Source organism: Amia ocellicauda, chromosome 19 (genome assembly GCF_036373705.1).
Source record: "Amia ocellicauda isolate fAmiCal2 chromosome 19, fAmiCal2.hap1, whole genome shotgun sequence".
Classification (NCBI taxonomy): Eukaryota; Metazoa; Chordata; class Actinopteri; order Amiiformes; family Amiidae; genus Amia; species Amia ocellicauda.
In genome coordinates this window covers 13,188,641-13,207,447 of record NC_089868.1, presented here as the reverse complement: position 1 = coordinate 13,207,447, position 18,807 = coordinate 13,188,641, and the positions used below count along the sequence as shown (strand labels likewise).

The 18,807-nt window shown below is 38.8% G+C and overlaps 1 protein-coding gene across 3 annotated transcripts in view; it reads right to left on the bottom strand.

The window, feature by feature from the left end:
* Positions 1 to 16,554, bottom strand: part of LOC136714953 (serine/threonine-protein kinase N2) — a 38,971-nt gene extending 22,417 nt beyond the window's left edge. For 2 of the 3 annotated variants that reach the window (XM_066692601.1, XM_066692600.1), the window contains exons 1-2: positions 6,951 to 7,265; positions 5,072 to 5,372 (exon numbers count right to left, since the gene is read on the bottom strand). In XM_066692601.1, coding sequence (XP_066548698.1) covers positions 5,072 to 5,372; positions 6,951 to 6,983 — 334 coding nt within the window. In that variant the 5' untranslated portion in view covers positions 6,984 to 7,265. Of the gene's footprint in view, positions 1 to 5,071; positions 5,373 to 6,950; positions 7,266 to 16,109 lie in introns of those variants that run through there. The other variant, XM_066692602.1, reaches the window with a different exon arrangement.
* Positions 16,555 to 18,807: the final 2,253 nt, after the last annotated feature.

Genomic DNA, 18,807 nt, shown 5'->3' with positions numbered 1-18,807 from the left:
TTTTTAAACAACAAACATCATCAAAACATAGCCTTGCTGCTCACAGTTTAAAAAGGTTGTTTAAACACAGTCAGTCTATTTCCCCAGAAGCCTCTGTAATTGGGAATGGAATGCTAACTTTCTGGCTATTCACAATAATGACTGCAAGCAGAAAGTCTTGTGTCCGTTAAATGCTTTACCCTTCCCCGCCTCTGCAACAACTGCATAACAATCAGGCTATCCTAAAAAGTCACGTTGAATTACTACATACACCGCCAGAGCCATTATTTAACTTGGCAATGTCATGTGAAAACTACCAATAAAGCCTGATGGGCATTTTAAGATTTACTCCTAAAAAAACAAACAAAAAAAATCATTTTTTTAATCATTACACCACCTCAGAAGCACTTAATAATGAGGGAATCTCTGCTTCACTGCTGGAGAAAATGTCATTGACAGCCTGTCATGAAGCCTTATATAACTTTTTACCTCACAATTTGTATTTATATTTTACAATCTATAAACAGGGCTTATTTTTAGCCCTCCAATGAACAGTTAACAGACCAGCTGCTTGGTAACTGTCAAATAACTGATGCAAGAGAACAGAATGTTTTGTTTCAATACTTAATTTATAAAAGCACTGCATTTTTCCCCCCCTGCTCCTCCCACACGGCAGACACTTCTGTTGCCCAATTTCTTTTGGTCTTGAACTCAATCCCAGAAGGTTCCTAATAAATGTTACACAACAGCATGGTTTAAAAAGGTCTTAAACACCCAGGTGCTGTGTACGGCTTCTTGCAAGACCGTTATAGATGTAGTATTTTAGTAGCCGAGTGTTAATTTTTAACAAGGGCAGCCTATAGACTGCATGAGGGAAATTAAATACCTCAAGTGTTTTTCCCCTGGTACGATGCTACAGTACTAGTAGTCACATCAAAATGGAGCACTTTTGCTCACAGAAATCCAATTGTATGAAGGAGCCAAGCAAGCAACAAAGATAGGTTTGAGACCGCTCGGTAAACTTCAGGACAAACTTTCCAGAAATGCTACGGCAGCTGCTCGGCCCTCCCCTTGATTTCTTGGCAGGGTTTCAGTGCTGAGCAACAGCGGATGACATCAGCGCTGGACCTCTGACAAGCGTGCTCTTGTTACTGTGCTTCAAATCTGCGTCTTACAACAAAGCAGGCCTCCGGAGCAAAAATCACCAGCCGGGCGGCAATCCGTCCCAGAGGCTGATACGCTGCATGACGTGTCCTGCGACTCGTATTCCACAGATTATTCTTCTCCCAAATCTCCCGTTTTATAATGAAGGGGTTTTCCACAAAACTTTTTCATGGTCGGGTCTGGGAGGCAAAATATTTCTGAGGTCAGTCTTGAACATTGAGATTCCCTCTGAGTATTGGAGACTTTATACTGCACTTGGAGTAACTAGGCATCACCTTGCAGGGTTAGACTGCCTGGGATCAAACAACTGAGTGGTGAGTCATATAGCCCAATTGTGCAGCACATTTCCTCTGGCACAGCATGGCTCTTGGGTCAGTTAGTGCTGGGCAAAGGGAAATCTGAGCAAAAGAACATTTTAATGATCTAAGTGAACCATGATGATGGTAAAAGCCAAGCATGCACTGCTTTTCAAGGTGGTACCTTGAAAGAGAGATAACAGCTCTTCTCGTTTTGCTTTACTGCCATACAAAACATATATTCCTGTATGAAACGGAACAAATTATCCTTTCATTATATGTCATGTGTATTAAACACACCATTGACAATTATCCATAAAAACAGACCCAAATCAGTTCAAGTTTAGGTTCTCTCTATTGATACAAGGAGAAAAATCGGGATATTCAGTTTAATTTGAAAAGCTATAGGGAAATAAATACTTTAATATGAAATGTATCATGAAAGGCCAAATATTTAGAATTAAAACAAAAATGTTGAATTTCATAGCCAGAAGTTTAAGCCTTAGAATTCTGTACAAAGATGAAAAACATAAAAAGCGTAGAGATGAACATGCTGTTCTACTGTTACTCCTATGGTTATTTATATTAAAAACAAAATCTGTCATTTTGAGGAAATCACTAATTATAACCACAAAGCATAGAATAGCCGTCATCATTTCAGGTGCAGATGTTGCAAACCACAAATTATGACATGAAAACAAACTACTTCTGTAACAAATCTTACATTTTTAAAGGCATACAAAGTTTATGGCTTTGAGGCCAAGTACTTAGCAAAGATTAATGTGAACTCGAAATTTAAGGCACATATAGCACGAGTGTGTGAATATAATTCTTCTCCTTGTGAAGACAGTGCGAGGTGTGATTGAGGCTCCTGTCAGCTTGTAACGCTGGATATAGTACATGAATTATGATTGAACCTTGTACTGCCAGGAAAATATTTTAAAAAGCTAAACATGTAGTCAAACTCCTTATAACCCTCTATTGTCAAGTCTTACAGGATCGTTTTTATACCACTTTGGTGGAAAAGAGAGCATTCAATGTCAAATCTGAAAATATATCCAGTTACACATCACTTTATATACATGAAAAAGTTATTTATAATTTCTGCCTCCTTACCAGTGATCCACTACAAATTCTCAGTTAAGAGCTACAGGGTTAAAGTCTATTGAAACCACATTAGGGATCAAAGTTATTTCTCAGCAGTGAAGTGTACAAAATAAAGCAAACCTCCGTACCAACCCATCTGTGTGGATATCAACAGTTGAGTATATCCTATAGAGTTCTTTGTTGTATAAAAGCAAGAATTACAGGTATCTAGTTGCTGGTGGATTGTGTGTAATATGCATCATGACACTCTTGAGCAACTGAAGAGCCCTAGACTTTAATTATGGGAGCATTTTCAGTATTTAAAAACAAAACAAGACCGAGTTCAATGAACAAAAGCATTCAGGGTTACAAAAAGGTTACTATGTGTAAAGTGGCAAATATTTCAAGGAGACGAGGTACAAATGTTAAATCTTACAGTAAATCCATTCAACAGAAAGAGGGCCTTTAACTTGAGACACTCAATGTTAAGAAACACAGACTCCCACATTAACTTTCACTTCCCAGCTGCGGACTCCCTTCAGTCCAAGTCAGACAACACACTTGTTAATTTTGCAATCGGGAGATTTTTTTTTTTTTTTTTTTTTTTCTTAACCTCAGTGTTTGCCTTTTGTGGTCAGGCTAAGATACTGTTGACATTGAAATTAGGAAACCATAAGGAGAGAGAGAGAAAATAAAAGATTAGGCCTCATTCTTGAATGCTACCGAGATACTTTTAACAAAAAGTTCTATGATAATAAAACAGTATGATATCCTAATTAGAGTTTATAGCGTTTTCAAAAGCCAGCTCCACATTTACATCACCTTTCTTTAATGGTTGGTAATGTCTGGCCGATGAGACAGCCCTACAACTTCGATTGAAGTATAACAACCTCGAAAAGAGCAGGGAGGGCGTAGACCACAGGTGAAGTTTACGATTCTGGAGAAGATTAGCTTTATTCCAACTTCCCATTTTGCAAAGTATAGGTTTAAAAATAACTATTTCCTGCTCATTGCTTCTCTTTTACCTATGTGCATGTTCGATACACAATAGCATGTTTTGTAGCACAGAAGGAACACATCCTGGGCTGATTCATAGCACTTAAGTTTCCCATGGTTGTCGGGCTTCCCAGTGTCCTTGAACGGTTGTGTGTGTGCCGAGTGTGTGCAAGGCCAGGCAGAGTACAGTACACCACACAACACGAGAGGAAAAAAAAACTTTAAAAGAGCCAAACAACGTCACAAGTTCCTTGGGGGAAACTTTTTTTCTTTCCTTCTTCATTGAAGGGGTAAGCAATAGAAGCATAAAACTAATATTCTGTGCATCTTTAAAAATACAATTCTACTTGTCAAACGTGTCACTATACACTGTTCATGTAAGTTAGCCCGTGATTGTGGGGTGCAGTTATCTATTGTGTGATCCATGATACAAATGCAAAATGCAGAGAGGAATGAGAACATTAAGATCTCTCATGTTTATTACATCTGCATCAAATGGGTCTACTAGAATGCATAAATAATAGGACTTCAGTTGTGATTTAGCATGGAAAGTTCTCCAAGAGACTCACTGTCAAAATGCAATAATTGTCTGACTTTGACTAGTGAATTTTGGCATCCGTACAATAAGTATGAGGAGTAGATATTTTGGTTGGTTTGTATATTGCAACTCTTGTTTAGCAATTTCTCAATCTACTTTTTGGACTATTGTACAAGTAATTTCCGTATTACATGGTCAGATCTAAGATTACTTTGCAAGAACATGAACTCTCAATACACATGGCAATGTTAAACTTTTATCCACATCAGCTCTACTGCAACATGTAAAAATGCTGAAATAAACCAGAAAATGCTGATTTATAGCAACTGCAATCTAATGCAATGAAATTGAAACAAAATGTCTGTAAATGGCTGGTCCACAAAGAGTTAAGAGGCACCTCTACCACAATGGTTACACAGGAGCTTTAACAAGCTATGCCCCATGACTGAAAGTTACTTCCTGTTCTAATCCCTGTATCTCTTTGGGAAATTGCTGAAAATAGCTACTTAGTGCTGCATTTAAACCACTGCACAGAGCAGCTATGAGGATATGCACGTCTAATTAGATAACTCATCTAAAACAATTTGTATGCTTTTTGTAAAATGATCACACCTTCGATCCGTCTATTCCACTAGCCTCACCCTGTAGCACAAAAACAAATAACGCAGTTACAACTGCAGTGCACGTTTGCAAATCTCCGTGACCTACTACTGTACACACTCTCTGTCTTTCAGAAAAAACACCAAATCCTGGACTCTTTTCATTAGCAAATGCAGGATATGAATACAGGCTCTCACAACGTTCATCACAGCTGTGTAACTAAACATTACATAACTTACACCTCTATGATCATGTCATTACATATCTTCATGAACAATTTTATATACAGGGCAAAAAACAACAAAATCACCTTCTAAATCACAAGGAAAAATGGAACACGTCAGATTACCCCTGATTAAAAGACAACTCATGGAGTATAATTAGGAAATAAGGCCAAGATAGCATACTGTACCTAAGAGATCTTCTGGGTCTTTCACTACGATATGTGCGTTTAACTCCTGCAGCTCTTGGTGTAGCTCCTCTACCTTTTTGTTGGACTTTTTCAACATATTGTCCACATACGCCAGGCTCTTCTTGTCCGTCGTTACTTTGCGGAGGTTCTCGGCCCCCTCTTTGATCTTCAGTTCTTTGCGGATCTCCCGCTTGATCTGGTCCTTGATCTCGTCCAGCTTCTGCTGCACCATGGTGTCAGATAGGTCCAGGTTGTGTCCCAGACCGAGACGCTCAGAGACTATGTGACTCCTGGCATCGCCCTACAGAGGAAGAGAGTGACAAGTCAGACAACCTGGAGACCCACTATACCAGTCTAACAGCTCCATTTAAGCTTGTAAATTATTTTGGGGAAATTTAATAACTCTGCAAAATCATCATAATGCAACTTATTTTCTGTTCCAACGTTCTTAAAGGTTTGTTTGTAACTACTAGTATTATTCATATAAAACACGTTTAATCCTACTGTTCATGGTAAGATTGAGATTCACTCCGATCACATTTCTAACAATCATTTTGATGTCCATATATTTTTAAAAGCATAACTTGTCAGGCTATTTAGAGTGCCTTGCAAAATTATAATATATAAGTACATTTTTAAAAATCTGAACATAATTGGCAGTAGACACCCAAACTCCAAGGAGAATAACCTAAACAATACTGAGGCACAGACACCCTAACCCCATCCGTAATATAAGCTACATCAAGTAATATGTACTGTAAATCAGCACAATCTGTGCGTGTTGTAGAGTAACCAGGCTACAATTGCTGTTCCGAGAAATAGTAAACTGAATGAAAGAAACAATTGATCTATATTTCATAGTCTAATTTTGAAAGATCATAAATAGGATGATAAAGTTTATGAAGACCACACAATGCTCTGTGCAATACTCCAGCATTTGATTTACAGTGTGTTTACACCACAGTGATTATATTCAAATGAAATGTTACTGTGCAATGTTAAGGGAAAGCCTTCCTTGAACATTTTTTTTAAATACAAAGAATATACATATAAATCAAATTTGGGAAATAGTCTACCAGACAGGGGCCATACTCAAAATTATAACTTTGGCAAAGTCTTCACAAACTTTTTTTTTTTTTTTTTAAGTGGAGTTCAAATTGTTCTCCAAAGTTTATTTAAAGGTATGAGTTTGTTCAATTCACCCATCCCTACCCACCCCCAAAACAAGAACAAGAGTCCATTTCAAAAACAGTTCACTACAAACAGGCAATTTATTATCTCCCGTCAAACACAGTGCTTGGCATTCAGTTATCAACAGGGTGGGGTGCACTTCGGCTGCTGTGGTATAGTAAACTACTACAAATCAAGCCTAAACAACTTTACGCAGCTGTTGTAAAGCAGCCTTTTACAATTTATATATATATATATATATATATATATAAAAAATACTCCTCTTTAAATGGGAAAAAGAAAATACAGAGTGGCACATCCAGTAATAAATGAGTATGGTACTGTTCTTTCATTATAACATGAAAGAACGTCTTAGGCTTAATTACCAAAGAAAATAAGTAAAAGCTCCATGGTTTACTTACAGTTCCACACAATCTAGACTAGAGTACCAAGGTATTTCACTAGGAAACTTCAGGATATCCAAGTTTTTCACTCGCTTGTTATTTTAAATGTCACAAGCACTCGATCCGAGTTCGGTGTCACAGGTGCATCCTTGCTAGCCCTCTCCAAGGTGTTTAAAATAAAAACATTCTTTCACAAAGTTTGAAATACCTCACATTTCCAAAACTGGAACCCCAACCTTTTCTAAGCTCTACTGTTTTACAGTCAAATAAAACCAAAAGAAACTGGAGCCCCAGTAGTTTCTTACCATAATATCTGCAGCGCAAATGAATCCCAGCATTTTCCCAGGTCTTGCTGGCTTTACCCCCCAGGACACTTTTAATAATCTTTAAAAACCAAAAAGCCCTTGTCGAAAAACCACCATGCTGGACAGGACCAAGAGTCAACATCAAACTGTCACGGCCTTTGTTTGCTTACGGATGCCCCCTTCACATCAGTATAGCCGATAAGCAGTTTGGAGAGGACAAATCCTGCTTAGGCTAACACTGGATGAGATCATGCTGATGCAGACACAGACAAGTAAAGCATTTGCGTGTACAGGACCTAATCTGACTCCTGGGGAAGTAGGGTCTTAAAATATACTTCACCAAAGACAGCGGTAGTCTTTGTAGCGTGCTTTGCTTGCTGCCACCCCCTTATTTGCATGCGTTGAGCACAGCGAAGTGGGGGAGGCAAACTGTTGAGCAACACTAGGGCCACACCTACAGCATAAAACTGTAGAACGCCAACTGCTGCACGTCTCTTTTGTTTCATCGACCGAGAAGGCACAGTGTGTCAAGGCTGAGGTGACAGCGTTCTAATACCTGAATGATCGGTTACAGCAATGTGCTAACAGTGCTACAAAGTGACTGGAAAGGTGGGTTGGGTGTGGTTTAGAGGTGGAACATGTCTACAAGCACCCTGCACTGGAAACCAGTGGAATAATCTGACTTAATTAAAGGAGCTGGGTGATCCGATCTTAGATAGTGGCAGAGTATTAGAGTATTAGGTCTCCATTTCAATGGCCAGTGGGATGGTATTGAAGACCAACATTTAAAGTATGGTACGACTCCCATGGAATTTGGGTAAGTATTTTTTTCTAGAGAACAGGACTTTTGCTCACTACCCTCAGATAAACAGTGTTGGCAATAATGATGATACCTGCCGAATAATGGAGAGTGTTTTATACTATATAAAGCATCTACTAGCAGAACGTGTCAGTAAAGTAATGACTCAGGGGTAAGAGAGAGGTCACTTTCCAGCTGTAACACTCAGAAAGTGTTCACTTTGAAAACCCAATAAACCGTTCAATTCAGCTCGTTCCAGCTTCCTGCAGACTGGAATATTTTACTGAAAGTCCAACAAACTGAATGGTTGTCTGATTTTTAAAGGAGTTGTCCACTAATCATTAAGGGGGGGAACAAAATCCAATCTAACTCCATCACTGTACTGAACTTGAAAGTAAATTTCTGCAACGCTGGACCTTTTCCATTGGAGAATGCTATGAAAATGACTCAATTCTGCCAGGAACTGCTTAAAACCTTGAATTCAATACTCCCTCCCCCTAAAAAAAAAGCATTAAACTCCACCTAGCAACACTTCGAAGACGAAAATAGTTTGAGGACAATGAACGGTATAAACTCACTGTATTACATTAAAGTTAAACAGGTGGCAAAGGTCCCCTAGAAACTTAAAACTAGTAACAGATGCAAGAGAGCAGCTCAGGAAAATGTGTATTGCTAAACTATAGTAACCAGTGACAAATGTGCCTTCCAGAAAAAATGAAATTAGTTATTTAAATTAGTCCAGTATTACTTATTTTTACTTTACACAACAGAGATTATCTTATTTATAATGTAGCACTTCAATATATATATATATATATATATATATATATATATATATATATATATATTTTTTTTTTTTTTTAATTGTGTAAATAAAAAAAAAGCAAAACAAATTTGACTAACTAGCCAAAAAAACTACCATAAAAAATTGAGAATGTAAATTACAGCAGCATGACGTCTGCGCCCCATGTACTAAACATGGACTTGGCTCCATTTGATCCTTTTTGCAATTTTGAACTTTACAACATGTAAGATAACTGGCTACGAAATGTTTTGAAGTTTTTATTACTTCAAAATGATCCGTTTCAGTACCTCGCCATTATGGCTAAGTGTAAGCTGTCATAATTTACATTTAAGCCTATAATCAAAAATGCAGAAGACAAAAATAGCCCACTTTCTATTTCGGCTCTCTTCAGTTTGCCCTCAGCATTGTACAGCTCGGACTATTTCTCTCGGGATAACCAGAAAAACGTACCCAATCCATATGCTTAAATTAAGCTAAATTTTTACTTTGAATGCAATTCTATGCTAGACATGAAAAATCAGAGCATGCGTTTACTGCACATGGTCATTATTACTAGTCTCCCACCTCTGGTAATACGTTGTAGCAGAGGACACGTTCTTTATATCCTTTGTGAAGGGTGCTATAAGCTCGAGAGCATGTGGAGGCATTTCGAACAACAGGCCGAGCGCTGCCAGAATTAATGGAACTAAGTAACGATTACAACTACCAACATCAAAATGCGCCATATCACACAGCTGGGAGTGCAACTCATTGATTCAAAAAGTGCTGAAAACAGGTCTTGGATTTCCCAGCTCTAAAGGAGGGAGGGAGGGAGGGAGGGAGAGAGAGAGAGCCATGTGAGGAATGGCCCTGTACAGCTCTGGACATCATCAAAACGAATGCAGCCTTCACTTAGAGTAGGACAGCGGTCTTATGGATTTGGTCAGTTGTCCTATGTGGGGCGATTTAGCATGCAAGACAACAGTGGGGATAGCTGCACATTGTATGAGATGGGAAAACAAAGGGAGAGAGGGAAGTGTCTGCACTTCAACTGAGAGCAGAACTGATCTGAATAAAAGCAAATAATTTCAATGCCACATCTTCCAACCCATCAATACAAAAAAACACGATCAACACACACACAACTTCTTTTGTTCTGCCTTAATGGAATATCTGTTGGTACGCCAAGGTTTATACAGGCAAAAGCCACCACAGACACTTCAGTTGGCAAAACTGTGGGATGTGAATCAAATATCTTTAAAAACACATAGAAATAGCATATTTACTGAACAGACTGAAATGCTTGGATCTTTATTTCGGTTAAAAGGCCATACTGAGAATTTGCCAATCCCTACTGGACCTTGCCTTCTATGCTTTTAATAACCACAACCTAAAATTGAATGAATCTAGATAATTGTAAGTGAGCCCAGCAGTAAAGCAACAGAAATCCTCCTAATTGACAGTCCTGTGGTTAAGAGTGTTACTACAGGCTAATTTGTGTCATCATTCAAATAGTTTCTATTAGAAAGCAGTTGCTAGAAATGGCATTAAAAAATCCTAAATGAATCCCCATCATGCCTCTTAACTTCAACTGTGTCAAATCACAGACAAACATCTAAACAGTTATTAGCATATAAAGTCAAGATAAAGGTCAGACTAATGGTTTGACATTGTATCATGTATGCAAATGACAAAAGTATATACATTTAATAATTTCGCCCATGTTAAAGTTCTTTAACAGGGGAAGTCTCACCCAGAAGCACTCAGGGGCAAAACTGTTACAGTACCATGAGTTTTTAATCAATCTCTCATTTTCCTAACATGAAACCAAATGCAAAACTCTCTGTGAGAAGATCCTAATTAAATCTTGCCAACATGCCAGATCTGCGTTTGTTAGGTTTTTCTACTTCACCCCGAGAGGCTCCTTCAGAGTGCTTGTGGGTAAAAGCTCAAACTGGTGACTTTCTGCGAGTCCAATATAAACCCATCCACTAGTTTATGAGAGATCAGTCCTAATATGGACATGTAAACACATAATCCAATGTAATAGGATAAGACTCACAGTAAGAGGGATATGCAGTTTTCCTCACTGCTCCCCTGCAGTGTTCTTTTTTTGCAAGAGATATTAACCTGCCATCACGGAAATACTCTGCAAATTGCAAACAACCTAAAACTGCAAATATACCAAAATATCCTAGTAACAAAGAAACAAAAATCAAATCATCACCCGAGCAGTGTTGAACAGAATGCATCAAAGGATGAAACATAGGATGCATGATCATAGCCTGTATATGTAATAATTTTAATAATTTTAATCAATTTCCTAACCTTTTAATCTCCATCCGTGTCACCTAAGCAGCATGATTTCATTAGCCTGAATCCATAACACACAAGACCCTGTTAAGGATAAACCCTGCCCTACAAAGGATACCTGTCCAACCTGCTCTATGGTTCCTACTCAATTAACTGGCTACACCAAAGGTGCTCACAAGATACTTCTCTCTGACAGTATCAGTTTCCTTTCAAAGACTCAGCCATTCTGCATTACAATTAAGACTAGATCTTTTGGTGTAGTAATCTGAGAGGAGATAGATGTAGGGAATAAAAATAAAAATGTACAATTAGCATTTAAAGCATTGCTGAGTTAGCTTTCAGAGTGTGCAAAAACCCCTAAAAAGAAAAAAATAATGAATTATACGTCAGTGGTAGAGGGTAATCTGTAATAACTAATTTGAATTTAATTTGTAATCCCATTTAAACTCTCTGAAGATGGACTATATCATCAGAAATACCACTAATATCCACACAGAGTGCAAAGAAGAAATGTTTCATGACATCTATACTTTAAAAGAAAGCTAGTAAAATAAATCTCTTATTCTTGCACTGGACATTTAATCACAATTATAGTTTTGCAACACAGGAATTAGAGCAACTAAACTGAGGCTAAATTTGTCACTAATTAGCAGTTGCAATGTTGGTTGTGCACATCCATAGTAGCATACATCATGCATAAAAATAAAACTTTATTGCCAACCCTTGACTAAGCAAACTAAACTACAGCAAATGGATAAAGCAAAACTGAAAAACTACCAAACTTCAACTGTATGCTATTTATACGTTTAAAAAAAATAAAATAAAAAAAAATCTATAATTTGGAACATGAAGCCAACTGGTTTGCCAATCATAACGTTTAGATCAATCAAAAGCCATTTATTTAAATTAAAAAGATCAGACGCATCCAACTTTGGTGGATGGGTAATGCATCATAAAAGCCAACCTTGGAAACAAGTTTCTGTCTAACAGTAAACGTCCATTTACTTGAAGAACTCTTATTGTGGTTCAGGATACGGAGGTGCCTTAAGAGACAGCTTTTTATCTTTAAAGGCCAAGTATAGTTGCCAGCTGGTGAACAAACTGCCCTCACCCAGTATGTGGAAGGACCCTGTCTGGTTATGGCCAGTTTCTGCAGCAGTGTGGGATGAAGTCTGTGGTTACTCTGTGCTTACATCTGCAACATCTACCATCTTTAACAAGATTTTAAAAATGGAACATTTTGTTTGGAAGATTTGTGCACACTTGCAAGAACAGTATGGAAGTACTTAAGTCTTGGCTTCCACAGAGACAAGTACAAAAAAAGAAAGTACTGAAAAATGTAAATCTGCAGCCATTTACTAAAATATTATTTATAATGGAATGAGAAGTGCTGGTACTTGACAAATCATATTTGATCACCAATTTGTGTGGGGCGAAGAGTCATACACTAGGATCTTGGACTTTTAGTTTTTTTCTTGTTGCCGTTTTATTAATACTCTAATTATACAATTCTACCCAAGTTGTTTTCCCCTGTTTGGTACAGTGTATAAAAATAGCTTTTTGATGATTTTTATTGCTGTAAGTGATGACTATCTCACATGAACCGGACACAACATGAACACCCACAGGGTAGTTGTACATCAGTGAACCAGAACTTCAAACAATCAAACTTAAATCAGTGGAATACCAGGAGATAACATATGGCTTTCGTTTCAGTTTATATTTACGTGTATAAAACAGACAAGCAAGGGATACTATGATATTGTATAGTTGTACTAAAAGATAAATCATTTTAATCCAACTAAACACACATACAAAACAAATGCCATTCAAATCCAAAATGTGTGTATTTTAAAATAACTCACTGGTATTTTGGTACTCTAAATATTTGCACATAATGCCAATTTTATTACTTGTGTGTTTATGATTGGTCATTCTATTAATGAAATAAAGTTCAAAAATTCCATTAGGATCAGTTGAGAAAAACTTGCTCCAAAAATAAAATGGTGTGCTATATTGTACAACACGATTGCTGGTGTGTTGCATGGTTGTTGCCACCACTTTGACCAGGGCGGTCACAGAAGGCAACAAGCCGACAACGGCTTTCATCCCATGGTTACTGTTGAGAAAAATACCCCTGTGACCAAGCCTTCGCACTTCAAAAGAAGGCTTTTAAAAACTGTAGATCTGTCCAAGCACTTTGTCGGGGTTGTTTTAACACTGTAAAAAAAAAAATACTGGTTGAATAATAGTTTTTTAATCTCTGGTATTAAAAGGACTGTCTGTGATATTTATATCTATCAGCAAACATATTAAATGTTGCCACTTGTCTGGCTCTGTGCAGCTGCTTACAAAGAATCAACAATGACTAAAACACTCTGCAACACACTGCACAACAACCCTTTTCTACCATTCAAACACCGGTGTAACACACTGTAACCAATTCACTAAAAAACCATTCATGAGAAAAGCTAACAAACTATAAACCAATGACTAACAGCTCATGTACAACTTTTTCAGATTTTAAAACTGCTCCATGGAAATACTTATTTAATCCATTTAACAAGAGTACTTTATTAAAACTGTTTCCATGGAGTGTGTGATGCTGGGATATTGGAGGAGTATTGGGGTCAAAACCTTTGCACCAATGGTCAGAAAAATGGCTTCATAAAAATTGCAGTTTGGGTTTCCAGACTCTTCTTTGATCACAACTCATTTAAAGTCAAGTTAAATGCTGTTTTGAACTTCCAGAGCTGTGACCATTGCTTTCCTCTATCAAGAGATGAAATGAAATGCATTAATGGCATCTACTAGATTGAAGGATATAAAATCAGTGTTAAGCAGAGGGTTGCATTCAGCTTCATGTAAACGTATTTCTGATTCACAGGCATGTAAGTTGGCTACAATATTACAGAGCTATATTAGAAGGCAAGGCAGTAATTAGGCTACCTGACATGGTGTCTCTATTTGAAGAACTGTAAACCATTTTAAAACTACGGGTACTTGCAAAGGAATGGAACAGAAGTCCACCTAATCCTTTTATATTGAAGAGATTTTCAGCAGCGGGTTCAATTAAGTAATCAACAGTCATCAAAGTGAATAAAATACATGCTGGTTCCAAGTCACAATACATTACAATGGAAGAGCCAAAGCAGTCGTCCCCTGGTGTAAGCATAATTAATGACAATCACAACAGTTTTATTTTCTTCATTAAAAGCCCTCCAGGTCTGAGGTGAAACTATGTACACAACAAATTACAGGGTTATTTAACTAAGGATAGTCCACGCAAATACGAAATTCAGCACCATAAAAATCATAGCCGGGGTTAAATACTGATTTTTGTTTTAGTGCACCACACCCACTGTTGTCGTTTCCTGATCCATTCAAAAGCAGCCCTGCCAGCAGGTGCTACACAAGTCTGTGAAGCGGAAAGGCAACAGAGCTGAACTGATCAATCAATCCATCCATCCATGTATTAGTACAAAACCCTTCACAGAGCTGCCACAGATCACTTCTCATAACTCATGAGCTCATAACTGATAACCAATCACACACAGCAGGGGGTGGGGAAACACCTGGACTAGAAAGACCAAACTCTGCTAATCTTATTTGTGACACAATCATAAACACAACCCAGCCCTTAAAGCTTGACTGTTCTACAATCAATGAACCAATGTCTCCCCATTTAACCAGAAACCTCCTTCGTCATCAACACATAATGGATTGAAGCTCTGCCTTTAGCAAAGCAAACAAGCCTTTGCATCAAGGATAAGATAGTTTTGTTATAGATTAAGCAACGCAAAGCAGGATCTCCCTCCTTCCTTTGAAGCAAAACGCTTAGTCACTGGGCTAATATTTTTGTGGCCGGTATTACTAAGACCTCCAGTTTCCGTATATTGTCGTAGAGCAGACTGCAGCAGCGGCCTGTGACGTGGGACATATTCAAATGAAAAACAAGGCTTGCTTCAAACATGACAGGGTCAAATAAAAGCCCAATTTGACTGCGCTCTTCCATAGATATTAGAGGAGTGTGCCAATATTGATGTAATCCTGAGACACATCCGTGTGTATGATCATATGTACTAAACAGCCTTGCTTCTGTATTTGTTATTAAATTATACATATACGCATGCATTACTAATTAGTTAATTGGCGCCCTTAAATCTGCTCACTGCTAGGAAACAGCTGGGCTTAGACTCCTGTATGAAAGTGTGCATTTGAAATGGATGCCAACATCTGCATGAATCGATTTTCTACAGGGATTACAAAAGACTGGAATTGCTCCCTTCAATATACAATATATTCAATATACAATATATTCAATATACAATATATTCAATATATATATATATATATATATATATATATTCGTTTTTCCACACAAACGTGCCAATTAGAAGTTGCACACGATCATGTTTACATGTCAAGTATATCATTTTTAAAATCATTTGTATGCATTTGGTGTCCGGGTGGGCTTGCCTTCCTGTTTGATACCTTTCGGTGACATCATGCAGAAATACAATGGTCCCGGGAAAAATGTCCCAAGTTCAGACGATGCTCCCAACAGTGTCAACAGAGCTTGAATAAATGCCAACAACAATTACACTCAAACAAACGCAATATTACATTTATTAACCAACCGTTATCACACAACCACTTTCTATCCCTTACTGGATCCGACACCCAAAGCGGATCTTACCCAAATCGTGTCCATATCACTCCCCCACCCCCGAAACTGGATTGTCAAAAAGGAAAAAGCACCATTTCTAAATACGTTGAAAAACACATGAAAAGTATGACCAACAAAGACAATCCAGCCCAGCACAGGCACTGTATGCGACAGAGCAAGGGCATCTGCACAATTAGACACTTATTTTCCTACACGGGACACACGGATTCAAGCCGAGCATGGGGACGGATCTGTCCTTAATTAATTCATTAAGTTATTAACTGAATTAATGCATGCCAGCGCGCATGCTTGTGCCGAACCAAAGTGGGCACTCCGCGGGAGGAGCAGCAGCAACAGTTGGGATGTTGTGGGATTATTTTCCAGGCCTCGATCCCGACTTCCCAGCCAACCCTCTGGGAAAAATAAAAGGGAAAGAAAACCCCTCCTGAAGCCCGTCCACCGGGAGAAACAGCCTTTCCCTCCCCGGTGAGGCGATTCCGTAATGTGGGAAGGGGGATCCCCAGGCGAGCCTCCCCTCTCCGCGGCCAAGGCTTTCCGCCGCCTTTCCTGCAACAGTTGTTTAAGTTTTCTTACCTGCACGGAATCGGCCGCCATCTTGGCTCTCAACTTTGAATCAAACTCGGCGGAGAAGGGGAGGTGAGTCACACACAGACGAAAATACAAAAATAGACAAGTAGCGCCGCAACTTCTCCCCCGGCTTTTTCCTTCTCTTCTTCGCGGTTGTTTTGCATGTGTTTTACACACCAAGAAAAACAACAACTCGCACCCCAGCGACGGGTCGAGGGGGTCAGCCCGGAAAACGCGGTATCCCCATGGCTGTGCGGTGGCTTGCTCGCCGATAGACGTGCTGTCGTCGGATGTTTGCGGGGTGTGTGAGCGCCGTCGCAGGGAGAGGCGCTGCTTTGCGCTCGCTGGCCACCCTCCGCCCTCAGGAGCTGCACTCTGCTCTCCGTGCCTGTTCCCAGCCGCACTGCACTCAGCCACTGCGGGTCATGTGATCAGGAACTCCATACATACATACATACATGCATGCATCCAGACGGGCAGGAGGCTGACAGCTTCCCAGCAGGAACATACACACACAAGGCGGCCCGGTCCATATGAACTTTTTAGTCATGTGATCATCAACTCCATACAGGAAGATGTTAGCTGGGACATGCATACATACATACATGCATGCATGCATACACACACACACACACACTATGGCTTGGGGGTGAGTAGGGAATTCTGAAGTCATGCTCTCATGATAGTTATGATCCCTTCACATATTTGAACACACTATAACAATACATAGCATATCTGGGAAAATATCTCCAGTCACAAGTGTGGTACAACTACTAACAAACAAATTAGACTCTTTACAATATGAATGAAATCAACTTTAGCCATCACGGGTTACCACCTTTTTAAGTCAGTTATTAAAGAAAGTGTGGTTTGATTGTTGGTTCATTCACTGATTTTTGTGTTTGAAGAGAAATCTCAGTTTAAATGATTTGATAAACTGCCATGTTTATGTTCATCTTATATATTTTTTTTAAATCAAACCTTCAGGGTATATATTCATACTGATTATTTCAATCATATTTCTTAGCAGATTGCCCTTATCCAGGGTGACTCGCAATACATCACATTTAATAAACCAGTCCTTTTGTATAAACTTATTCTGCATGCTCTGTTTGCTCGGTAATTTATTCTGTTCATGTTTCTAGTACCTGTCTGATAAAGCCAAAGAATACTGGATTGTGTTTTGGCTACTGTCATGACTAGTCTTTGTTGTGTAGAACTAGGTCACTGGGCTATTTTCTCCCTGGTGCTGGCATCTTTGGTCTTGTTTATGACCACGATGTAATGTGTAGCAAGTGTGTATTCATTTATTATCCTGTTAATGAGTTTGTTTTGTTAGTTTAAACTTGTATAATACACATTTGTCTCCAATTTCCAAGTGTGTGAGAGATGTAGGTTTGCATTTTCTGTCGTAGCGTAGCAGGAGTCGCCCTTGCAGGCATAAAATGTGGCACGCTTCTGTAATATGATATTCAGAATCACGGATCACTTGCTGCTATTCTAGTCGTTAGCAAATGCAGGGCCGTGGACTTTATTTGCCTTTGTGTTTCACTGTCATGTGAATTCCTAGGCCAGCAGTAAGACTCGGGATCTGACCTTTTCCTCCACGAAGGTTAACGGCACCCTCGCTAGGTATTGTAAATCACACCGTCATTGGGTGACCTTTTAGGATGGAAAAACAGAACCTGAGGTATTTGCTAGTTTTATTTGGACCAGTGCTAGGGGCGGACAACAGTGAAAAGTAGCTCTTTGACCCCATGCATAATTATTAAGGGTTTCCGGTTTGACCAATCCACAGGTATGCCCTGCTTACCTACTCTCTACAAAAATAAAAGCTTAGTTCAAGCTCCATGTCGAAAATACATATTTATTTTAATTTGACAATTTATCAGATGCTGGTCTGTCGAACACAGCTTGTAGGCTTTCTCTCAGTGCAGCCATAGAAGATGTTTTTAGTCTGGATCAATCCGTCAGATTGTGTACAGATGCCAGCCTGAAAATGCTGTTGTAGCTGATTGATTTAATCCACTGTGGTGGTGGATTAAAGGAGTCTGAGGGTGTCTGCTGGAAGATTACCACCCCCCCCCATATTTGTATCACTGAAAATAATAGACGTGAAAATGAAAGACTAGACATACTAGTCAGGGATCCAGTTATTGGTTAGGGAGACCCAAATGAAAAACAGAATTACTCCCAGCACTCCCTGCAGTTTCCTACTGGTACTCTGTGGGGCAAGATTGGCATTGACTAGATTGGTCTCATCCTTTCTGTCCTGAGGTTTTTGGGTTTTTATAATGTTCAGGCTGGGCCAAAAAATCTAATTTGCTGGCTTGTGAGTCCCTTGGTTGTGTGTTTTGCAGTGGTAAACCTTAAATGGAAATCAACAATGCAAATAGGGAAGATGGAATAGAAAAACATTCAACAGTGTCATGTAAATTTAAAGAACAACAGTAATTAGCATCATGTACTAGTGCCAGAAAAAACACAAAAATAGGCCTGTCTCTTACAGGTCCTTAACTATTTTAATATTGTGCACAGCTTTTTTTTTTTTTTTTTTTTTTTTTTTTTTTACTGAAATCTGTACTAACGCCTCTTACATTTTTTTTTCAAACTAAAAGGCACAGAAAAGCTCTTGTATGTGACTCTCTCACTTTACCACTTTTTCCCTGAGCCAGTAGATATTTCTGTGCATAACTTTACACCT